The sequence below is a fragment of the Priapulus caudatus genome, unplaced genomic scaffold (genome assembly GCF_000485595.1).
Source record: "Priapulus caudatus unplaced genomic scaffold, Priapulus_caudatus-5.0.1 Scaffold1, whole genome shotgun sequence".
NCBI classification, from domain to species: Eukaryota; Metazoa; Priapulida; class Priapulimorpha; order Priapulimorphida; family Priapulidae; genus Priapulus; species Priapulus caudatus.
Window position 1 is genome coordinate 1796717 of NW_014577062.1, and position 12208 is coordinate 1808924.

Genomic DNA, 12208 nt, shown 5'->3' on the forward strand with positions numbered 1-12208 from the left:
AAACATGCACTTACATATCTATAGTAGTCTTCGTCAACGGTGAAAGCAGTACGAATATCTCTTGCCACGTTCGTAGTGTCATAGTGCAAAATAGTAGAGACTGCCGATATCTTCCCTTCCGTGCTGCGTGCACACTGTTATATATACTGCGTCTTCCTATTGTTTAGGTTCTGGTCACGCTGCCTAGTTCAGCGGCATCTAGTGCATGGTACGAGGTCAGCTGCGTGTTTACACAAAAGGCTTGTCCCCGTACTCTGATTACTTAGGTTATTATGCAATTATCCTATTCCCATCTTATTCGACTATTTCTGTATTACAGTGCCCGATGTTTCACCAGCTGCTGTTTAGCATAATGACCGACGATAAATTCCCCGGCTTTGCCTCGATGCGATGATGTTTTTATTGGCAGGCAGAGAGCCGGATTGCGACACTCAGGGGAGAGAGGCGGCGGCGGCGGCGACTGACGACTCGCGGGGAAAGATCGCGCCAATACGGCGCAGATAAAGACACAAGCAGCTGTCCACTTGAAAAGACACAGGGAGAAGTGGGCCCTTGACAAGTTTGTTCATCAAATAACCATGCTCCCGCGTTCACACGTTGATGATACACCTGCCCCTCCGAGCCTCGTGTTGAAAATATAAGCTAGCAGGTATTAAAGGACAATTGAAGTCAAATTTTCTCACTTCTGTAACGTTTTTATACATAGAAATACATTCAATAACGTATTCCATTTCAAATCCGGCGCCCAATTAGTAATAAACACCTGAATAGTAATCTAGGTCATGTGACGTCACGGCCCCAAGTTGAGCGACGCCATTATGTAAACATAGTGCGTGCAGTGGTTAAATATTCGATGTTTTTTGTTATTTCTCATGCTTATTTATCATGTCAAGACACAAACATGTAGCCTGTAAATGTACTTATATTCATGTACATACATATTACCAGTGTGGATAATGCATTCACGGTATATGTACATGACTTGCGTAGATACATGTACATCTACAGATACATGTGATTCTGACCGAGCGTGATAAGCCCGGTGATCAGTGTACTCGCATGACTCACCTGGTCTAGCGTCGAACTGGTTTACAATAACCCTGGTCTTCTCATTCTCATGGCAGCATATACATTCAGATGCCGTATACTCATTAATTCACAAACACCACAAGAACACCAGTATTTGTCTACAGTCCTATCGGGTACCGAAGCTTCCATTCCGCCATGTTGTGACTGTTCTGATTCTTGAGAAGTTTGTGCCGACTCTTCGCGTTGCTTTCTCAGACGATTCTCCTCAATTTCTTCTTGTGTATATTCAGGCTCAAATCTATATCCAACTGGTAAATCACTATAAATATCATAATCATCTGAGTAATCACTAGAATCATTGAAATTATCGCTTTCTGTTTCCATCTTATACACAACACTCAACTTGCGTTAGCGTGGCGTCGCTCAACTTGGGGCCGTGACGTCACATGACCTAGATTACTATTAATGTGTTTATTACTAATTGGGCGCCGGATTTGAAATGGAATACGTTATTGAATGTATTTCTATGTAGGCAGTGGCTACGGGTACGGTAGCCGTATCTTAATGTCTCGAGGCTACGGGTACGGGAGTCCATTCGCTTTCATACTTAACGAGACAAAGATGGCGGCGGTGGCGCCAGATTTCGAAATAACGCCTTGGGAAATAAATTCACGATTTGAGAGTTTAGATGAGCTACGAAATAACGCCTTGGGAAATAAATTCACGATTTGAGAGTTTAGATGAGCTAGAACCCTAACCCTAACCCTAAACCTAACCCTAACCATAACCCTAAACCTAACCCTAACCCTAAACCTAACCCTAACCATAACCCTAAACCTAACCCTAATCTTAACCCTAACCCTAACCCTAACGCCAAAAAGGGGCTTGAACGACCGACGGCTACCGTACCTCCAGCCACTGCGTTCTATGTATAAAAACGTTACAGAAGTTAGAAGATTTGACCTCAATTGTCGTGTTTAGTTGTCGTTGTATGACTACAAAAGTTTACACTAATAAACACTATTAAATACCGACACGAACACGCGAGCGGCGCGCACACACTTCTTCATCTTGCAGATCACCTACGTCTACGTCTTCTGCCGTACCTGACACGTTCTACTCCTTTTATAGGTAGATTTCATGCGCTGAAAAGTGCTATAATAAACTAGGAACGCGCTACACGTATAATAATCTTACACTTTCGCAAAGCATGCGTAAACTCACCCGACCCTCAGTGAGCAAGGAGAGGCGTTGCGGGTATTTGACGTGTAAGTTTTGGGTCAAGCAAGGTTACCGATTTCGTCCGAATATATACTGGCGAATCTTTTTCATAAAAGATTTGTGAAGTGATACGGTGATGAATACGAACGTTAGGCTACGGGTTTTACGCCGGGTGGGCTACATCGAACTCACAAGTTACATGTTATTGCAGTTACTACACTGCATTGAAATAGGATGAGTCGTGCTCACTGGAATATATTGTACAGAGTGGCTATATGCCCGGCAGCTGGCATATATCTGACGGCTGCCGGGCACGGTCTTCGATTTCCTAAATGCCAGGCAATTTTTAATTTTCAGCGTTATCTCAAGTAAACAAGGGTTAGGGTTAGGGTTAGGAACTGCCGGGCATTTAGGAAATCGAAGACCGTCCCGGCTGCCGGGCATATAGCCACAGCGTATATTATTGTACCGTATTATGTTTAAAGGAATATTTGCGAGATTCTTGTTCAGAAACGCTCAATCCAAATGAAATATAGTGAAATATAGTCTCACCTCACAGCGGATATACCACTGATTACACTAACTTGAAAAACACTAAGATTTTGTGCAGTTATAGCATAGAAAATTGGATATGAACACATTGTAACACAACGAAAATAACATCAAGTCGCGAGATTTGTTAAATGTGTCAATTGTGTAATTTGTCGGTGCAAACGAGATTACAGGTGCGAGAGACGTGTAAGTCTATGGACGATAGCTGGTGCTACTAACTGGTCCAAGATTACAAGAAAAGGCAATGGTAATCGAACGAGTTCAAAACTTGCATGTTTTGGTGAATACGAGGGTTCTAATACATTTTATCGTTACTTTAGACTGTTGCTGTTACTAAAGCAATAACGGTAGGTATCATAAAAGTGGGGGGAAACACTAGATAATTCTCGAAATTATGGTTTCAATACGCTCGTTTTGGACTGCCGCTATCCCCCACGTACCGGCACGTGATCGGTAAAGTACGGCCACCCACCGAGCATCAGATATCAACCAATGAGATGACCGGATCAACTTAATTCATCTCCGATGGGCGTGCTTACGCGCGTGTGAGTACGCGCATGTGTGCATATGTACCTGCGTGCGTTCGTACGAATGTGCGTATTTGTGCATGCGTGCGTCCGTACATGCGTGTGGTCTTATGTACATGCGTGCTTGCGTACGTACATGCGTGTTTGTTCCTGCGTGAGTGGCTGGGTGCGTTCACTACGCGCGTACGTGTGTTCGTACGTACGTACGCGTGTAACTGCCTGAGTGCGTATGTGCGTGCCTACGTGCGTGAGTGCGTATGTGCGTGCCTACGTGCGTGATTGCGTGCGTGCTGCTGACTTCCAAAGATTGAAAAAGTAACTGGATGTAAAGAACGATTTCAATTTCGTTGAGGTCCGCTCACTCACCATCCGGAGAACTAATGGCCCGGCGGTCATAGCGAATGCAGGGAATCTAGTCTCGGTTGCGACATAGGAGGCAAAGAGGAGGCGGTGGTGCGCAAAGGGATTCGTCCAGGGCTCAAGCCCTCGCACACGATCTATAAGAGGACGCCTCTCGCTTTACTCATTTCATTGCAAATTAGGTGTTAACAGGCCGTAATCGCGGCACGGTGCGCACACACGCGCTCGTCGCTCGCCATTCAACGTGTATGCGGTCGCTTCTAAAACTTTATAGGCAATGTTTAAATTTTCCAGCCGAATGCGCGTAGACGCGGGCCTGCGCGCGCGCGCCTCCCTCTTCGCTGCCCCCCGCGCCCCTGTGTGTAGTGAGCATGACATGGCAGCCGACGTCTGCGGACGACTGCTGCGCAACTATGGACGCCGCCAGAGGGGAAGCACACAGACGACCCGAGCGTTAGCAACCGATAATTGTCGATGGCGCAGACGTACCGCTATCGCTATGGCAACGGTGCGGCGTACCGTTATCACCATGGCAACGACGCGACGTTCGGCTTTCGGCTGCCGGTTCGGCTCCCCGCGCGCGGAAATTACGGTCTCAACTCATTCTGATTAAATCAAGTGCCATGAAATTTGGTAATTGCATAAAAGACGGAGGAGCGCGAGCGCGCGCGCGTCTTCGACGAGTGCCATTTTGCCGAACAGTCATTTAAAGGAGATTTATGGGCTTCTGCGATGTTTATTGGCTTTTACCGTCGTGCTGTGCATCGATATTGCGCGACGGAGATAACGGCCGGATGGCGGGCATCGGAGACGTGATGGATGACCATGCGCAGACGAGATAGGCACGCACGGCTTGGCCAGCGCTACGCTCGCCTAGCCAACGTCATCCATCTTGCTGCCACAGCGACGAAATCGTCTGCAGACACCGCATCAGTAGCTCGACGAACATCAAAGTCTGCGTCCGTCGCGATGATACGTCAAAATGCACTTCTCTCTGCCGCGGCGTAACTAATGATTACTTTCAGCTTCGGAAATTCGTCTAGCCGTAGCGAACAAAGCGAAGCACGTACGTATATGGCGCGCCAAGCACGTTAGAAACTAACGAACACTGACCGACCGAGTAACAGAGGGGAAGTCGATCCGGAAATACCGGAGCCAACTGAAATTTGGAGAAAGATCGGTGATATCATCCCTCATCGCTGCACAAGAAACAGTATTCATCGTATCTATACTATGTGCACATGATACACGTTAAAATCGTGCGTGTAACCATTTCTAAATAGGACCAATTCTAAATTCTAATTAGGATAATTTTCTAAATTCTGAAGGAACCATTTCTAAATAGGACGCATGTTATCAACGTATTATAATACGTAACCTAGAATTGCTTCGGCTGCCATTACGTGATATTCGGAGGTCAATGTAATATAGACCAAGTTACCTTAAAAATTTAATTAGCCTCATCCCAAATCGTTTTTCTCACACATAATCATAATCGAGAAAGATGGGCTAAAATGTATGGCCTAATTAAGATATAAAATTTATGATAATAAATTAATAAATTAAGATATTTAATAAATTAATAAATTAATATTTAATTAATTTAAATAATTAATTAAGATATTAAATTTATGGCTAAAATTAAGATAATCTATGGCCTCGGTAAGTAGGCCTAATCTAAAATCGTCAGTGACACCTATCCTGCATGTTATATCACGAACATTATGGTGAGGTTCGGCAGTAAATCACGTAGCACAGAGGAAGAAATTGTGTTATTACATTCTGGGTGTTTTTACTATCTTTACGTTTTACCGGCTCTAATCCTGTCCTCGACCCCCCAGGTTCAACCCTTTTGACAGACATCGTTGACCACGCGGGCAACATTGATTAGCGGGACACATTGATTTCTAGCCGAAAAAATTATATTTAAGCAGTCAACATGGGGAATATTCAGGCAATATTGTTTTTAGCGGGCAACATGAATTTCATTAGACAACACGGATTTTGGTGGTATTTTCAACAGGCAACATTAATTTTACAGTGATCTACATTGATTTTTCAACAGCCAACATTGATTTTTATGCGGTCAACATCATTTGTTCAGCTATTAACGTTGATTATCAACTGGCAAAATTTACCATTACTAATTAATTAAGTTAATCAATATTGCTCGCTAATACATTTTAGAATATTTCAGAACAAGCTAGAACAATTAGAAACATCTGTATGAATAAAACATTGTTAAGATACACAACTTGTGAGCGCTACACATAGTATAAAAATTACTTTGAACGTGCAGCGTGATATGGTGAAAAAATCACACACACGCCTGCACGCAAGCACGCACGCACGCACGCACACACGCACACACACACACACACACACACACACACACACACACACACACGTATGCACACACCACCACACACACACACACACACATATATATATATATATATATATATATATATATATGAAAACGCATGGAAATGTGCTCAGCGCGCTTTTGTTTACGTTGAGCAGTGATTCTAAGTAGTCTTCAGTCGGTTTTATATATTCGGTTGCGTTTGTCAATCATTTGCTTGAAATGCTTCTATGTGGTAGCTGGACCTATCAGGCGTGTAATATGTCTTCTGTGGTCAAACATTATTACATATTATTGCCATTTACGTTGCCGTTTTGGTAGAGAATGGAGGTCTTCTCTTGTAATCAGAGCCGTATATAGACGGCTCTGCATGAGCGAGGAGCGCCATCTGCTGATGAACAGAAGTAATATTGCACGTGACAAGAGTAATATCTCCAGATGACAAGAACAACACTTTGTCTACAGAGCTTCAGCAATGTAGACTGAAGCTCTACAGCAATGTAGAACAGCAATGTAGAACATTCATATGTTCTTCATAAGTTTAAAACAACCAAGAAAACATCTTTCACTCACATGGAACTTTACAACACAATTACAGAAGACAAACTAGAGAGTGCCTTTCCAAATGTTGAAATTGCATTAAGAATATTTTTAACATTAATGGTCACCAACTGCACAACAACAAGTCTTTCTCACAACTGAAACGTGTAAAAAAATTCAAATAGATTGACTCGTAGTCAGAATGAAGGTGTACATGCATGTACGCTCAAAAGTGCCTCAAATACCATCTCCGGCGATCTACATTTAAAAAATTTCTGGGGGAGAACCCCCATACTCCCTGCCTGTTTATCACACCCTCCTTGAAATCCTACATAAATTTTTGTACTGCTGCAACCTGCATTGTATATCTGGCCAGACAGGTCCACAACTAAAATGGACTGGGTCCGTGTGGAAAGGAGGGGGGCACCAAGATTGGTCAGTGCTTAGGGCACCAGTGAGCCTTAATCCGCCTCTGGATGTGTGCCGCAGGCACGCATGGCTAACGCCGCGATCGCGAAGCCGATGTGGGGGGTCTAGGGGTAGGCCTACTCCCCCAGAACATTTTTGAAATTTAGAGCCTGGAAATGGCATTTCCTGCATTTTCAACAAGCTATGTTGAAATTAAGCAACCAATTCTGATCATTTTAAAAGGTCAATTTTTAAATTTCAAAGAGGAATGTAGCTAAAGCTAATGTTTTGACTAAAGTATCTAAAATATATATTATGAGTATGATAACTAATAAAACATTGCTTACAAAATTTATACTATCAGTACATAATTATGAAAAATATTATAGTTTTTAATATTTCCGTTCCAGTGCATCGTACTTCAGAATACGTTGAAGCCGGGCCGTGAAGGCATGCATGCAACGTGTGTGTGTTGTGTGTGTGTGTGTGTGTGTGTGTGTGTGTGTGCACTCTAAAAACTGGGTAGTTAAATTTGACTATAAAATAGTTAAAATTTGACTAACAATGTAGGCAATATTTCACCTACTAATGTGGTAGTCAATTTTGACTGCCCTAGTAGTTAATTAGTTTTGACTATTGTATGTAGTCAAAAATGCGACTAGTTTACATAGTCATTTATATTTCTATGTAGTCATTATTTACTAGTCAATTAGTTAAATCAAACCAAAAAGATTCAATTCATTAAGAAACTTTTATTGATAAAAAAAATACTGCACAGTTATTAATAGCATATTTATCTATCTAAATGCGAGTTATTTCACAGAATATATATTTTATAGTAAATGCACAATGTCTACACAAAACAAATTACAAATTTTGTCTTTTAAGCTTATTGGTGACATTTAATTTTCTCCACGAGAAAAGGCAACATTATTTCAGTGTGAACGTTATGAAGCACTTGCAAATCATTAAGCAGATAGTAAAAAGTTTCTAATTAATTTCCGCCCAACTGTTCACGATGTTGCAGTATTATGATGAGAATGGCTCTGTGCATGGTACTTCTTAGTTGTCAATAATACAATATGTCATTCAATTTCACAAATATATATAAACACCAATATATATACTGTATACATATATATATATATATATATATATATATATATATATATATACACCAATATATAGACACTAAATATATCAAACAACCATACATAATAAACTTTCAACCACAAATACTACTTGGTTGTAGGACCCCTTTCCGTGCTTTTAAACTATGGCGAAAACTTACAAATACAAGAATATATAGTTTGATAAGTTGTTATCAATTCTTTTATAGACCTGAAATGACTATGTCCGCACCTGTTATTTCCATCTGAGTAATTGTCTTTTCTTAATACAATCGCTTATTCAAGTGATGCATTGCACTGTGATGTGATAGCACTCGCTATAGATTTCACTGACACAGATGGAGATTTCATTGCCAAGCTGTATACAGCATGGCCAAAGAACTCCCACACTTGTGCACACATTTTTGGGTAAGAAATGTCCAACAGCCAAAAACACTTAAAACATGTATCTACCCCTTGTTGTAGGGTGTCCATTTCCAGAACATACTGCGTGCCAATTATTACAAACACTTGACTACGTGAGTCGATACTTCCAAGTACCACAAGCTTTGCCTGTCGGCCAGTCGGGTTGGCTGTTGATAAGTAATGTGGAATATTTGTACCAACCTGAAACGAGAAAGATATAACTAAAAGATCTACTAAGATATATGTAGTTCAGCCATTTTACACATATTTTATATATCAATATTGTATGGTATGCTGCTTAAACATGCATGTAATATGATAACATATTTGTTTAATGTACGTAGATTGTTAATTGTAACCAAACTTTTCACATTTTAAATGAAACGTAAAACGGTGCCAAGAGAAACACTGCAACACATACCGGTTGGATATCAATGAATGCATTGCTGATCTCTGCCTGTGACAACCTTGTAGTTTTTTTGCCCTCTTTGTACAGGACGGGTGGCAAAATGTGTGGCAAGAAGAGCAATGTTATATTTTCCTTCTGATCTGGAAAACACAAGTAAACTATGTTTTACTGTAATGGATCCTTTATGGATTACACTTGAATCCAGTGTTTCTTCCAACTACAGTATGTCTTAACATATTTTCTCTATAGCTGCAATAAACTTGCAAATTTACAACAAATATCCCACAAAAAATCCAACATAATAATTAGCTCACAAAATATTGTTTACAGTATGGTCTGAGTTTTACCTGTATTCATGTCATCCAGATTATATGCACTCAGTAATTTTGGTTTGGAATGCTTGACGTATGTGATTATGTGTGGTGCATGTTTTGGCCACAGTTGAAAGAGCTTCTCCTCACTTTCTCCATACAGCTGCTTAAAGTCTGCACCAATCTGTCACACAAAGGACACTTATTGATTTGATACATTAATACTTAATGAGTTAGAGCTTCGAAAATGTGTTTGTCTAACAGAGGGTTGCATAAGTATTAGGCTTAACAGATATTGAAAATTATACTCTTTATTTTGTGTTGGAAGCTGCTGCCAAACCACATCCCAATTTCTGTTTGCTTACCATTCCCTGTACATCAAACAGACGTGGCCATGCTTCTCCGATGTCACCAATATGCTTATCGTCTTTCTTTTTGATCCACCCATGGCGGTAAAAAACCGTTGCTGACATGTACTCAGCAACGGTTGCAGTCGGCTCTCTGTGGTGCTTACACCATCGCTGTTTCATGGTCATCTCTTCATCTGCATCTACGTCAGCATCAGCATCTAAAATAACAAATTTATGCCACATAAGGAGCAAGTTAGTTGTATGGAAACAAGCATTAAAGTTGATCAACCTCGCAGCTAAATGCATATATACCTACCGAGCTTGCATATGTTGCAAAAATTCACTACAACTCATTTGTATTGCTACATCCACAACTTTTCTTTAGAAAATCTAAACGAATGTTACGAAAGTAGCAACACAGGATGTTTACAGTGTTTACACAGCGGTACACAGCCGAGCGAACGTTGTGCTGCATTACCAGTTCTTTTCTGTGATAACACGTGTTATACTTTATTGTTCGATGTTTACTCGGTACGAAATTGTGAAATTTGTTTAAATCACATGTTATCTACATTACATATGCAATCAGGGAACAAATATAGTGTTTTCGTTCGAGGAACTATTTAGCGTCATTTGGCACTTCGTTGTGGCAAAACTACATCGATGTAGTTATTCAAAAGAGTCATCTTCGGAGTACATTTCTGGCTCAATGAAACATTTCGTGATGTTTGCATACTGCAAATATGCTCACAGTATGTCTATATAGGCATTTTGTTGTGAGGTTAATCCGTTTTAACCACACAGTCTAACGTGTACTGAGTGTGATAAGAATTAAGAGCAAAGCACGTTGAAATTACAGGATGCTTACTGTACAAAATGCATGTACCTCTAAAATAAGCTCCACCTTCATCATCTCTGTCATCAATGCAGATTTTTGGCATTTTAGCTGCTCTAGGTGATCTGAGAAGGGCGTCCCGTTTTCTAACATTATTCAACCTGGTCTGAATAAGCCCCCCACATGGCTGCTTACCAGATGACCTGAAAAACCATTCTTCCTGAAAAATAAAACATATGATTTTATAAAGTATTATAATTAAGTAACTGTTGCTATTTAATATGTCATTAAAAGTACAGCCTTTTTTCACTGTCATTGTTGTGAACGGTTAAGTAACTACAACTGAAAATTATGTGGCAGATCATGCCAGATGATCGGTGGGCTATACTTATACTAAGGCTGAGAGGGTCTATGTCCCCCGGGGTACTGCCGGAACGTACCCTGGTACTATCTAATATGCCGGACCGTACCTCGTCTACTCCACTAACGAGTCTAGGGAGTCGCCTACGCCTACTCCCTAACCCTAACCTTAACCCTAATCCTAACCCTAACCATATCAAAATAGTGACCAGGGTACGTTCCGATACCGGACCGTACCCAGGGTACGTTCCGGCAGTACCCTGGGGGACATAGACCCTATGAGCAATACCAAGTACTAATGTACTATTACGTACTACTCGTACAGTATTACTAGTTGAAGTTCTAGATCTAGTCAGGCCCTCACTCAGGATGCAGTTTTAACTTAAAATTGAGGTATATCTATATTCAATTGTTCACTGTAGGCCTACGTACAGATAAATATTAACACTAAATAACAACACACATGACATACCTATAAATACATCTGTGTACGCCTCAAGGCCCAATTCTTTTAACGTTCTTCTCACGAACTCATCCATCGCTGAACAAACGTAGGATGCAAGTCATGCAACACGCAGGAACCATAGATATAGAAGAAGATTCTTCTTAGAAATCTTCTTCTATATCTATGGCGGAAACAAACGCTGTAAGATTCAAACCAATTCAAACGTACTCTTGTTTGTTACCAACACTGTTGCTGGGCAACTTACCGGCTAATGCGAGGGAAATACTGACTATTTGGCTAGTCAAATATTTTTGATTACAACAAATAGTCAAACTGCTGTTTTAGACCATATTTAACTATTATGCTAGTCAAATTTAATCATTGTACTAGACGGACATGCGGCCCCGTTATTGCGCGCAGCGCAAGCGCGCGGCCTGCCGCGCCCCCACAACGAATACGCCGCCCTTATTGTCCACTTAGACAGATAACCTGAATCGCTCTAGAAACGAACTCCGCGAAAACTGGGCCGAATCCAACCGACATTTCGCGATCCACGCCTAGAGGGCATCTCCAAACGGCTCCTAAACATTTTTTGGGGTGGCGCGCCTTAAGGGTACCGCGTAGTGGCTCCTACAAGAATGCTGTCAATCACCCACCACAAGCTCGCTCATTGGCCGCTAGGCGATCACGTCGTCCGTGGCCGAACAAAGCGTGATGTCAATCACACATGTTTTTACGAACGCCGCTCGCGCGCGCGCCCGCCTCGCTGCTATCTGCAAAACCGCCGCCGCCGCGGCGCCTGGCTGCGTACGTGCCAGGTTGCCGAAGGGTAGACTGGTACCCGGCCTCACGCTCTGCTAGACAATGTACACGCTCTGCGACATACAGTGCAGCCGCGAACCAGTCTAGCCAGAGGTTACCTTTCGGTGCACGTACCCTGGGTTGCACGCTGGCTTAATGG

General features: G+C 41.7%; 1 protein-coding gene and 1 long non-coding RNA gene across 2 annotated transcripts; both read right to left on the reverse strand.

The window, feature by feature from the left end:
- Positions 1–8242: 8242 nt before the first annotated feature.
- On the reverse strand, positions 8243–9730 carry LOC106809224. Its single transcript, XM_014812264.1, has 4 exons — positions 9623–9730; positions 9294–9441; positions 8959–9086; positions 8243–8738 (listed from the first exon to the last, which is right to left on the reverse strand). The coding sequence occupies exons 1-4, from the start codon at positions 9728–9730 to the stop codon at positions 8409–8411; spliced, it is 714 nt and encodes a 237-aa protein (XP_014667750.1). The 3' UTR covers positions 8243–8408.
- On the reverse strand, positions 9731–11625 carry LOC106809484. The gene is made up of 3 exons (XR_001393880.1): positions 11275–11625; positions 10494–10662; positions 9731–9825 (listed from the first exon to the last, which is right to left on the reverse strand). It is a non-coding gene; the product is annotated as an uncharacterized LOC106809484 (long non-coding RNA).
- Positions 11626–12208: the final 583 nt, after the last annotated feature.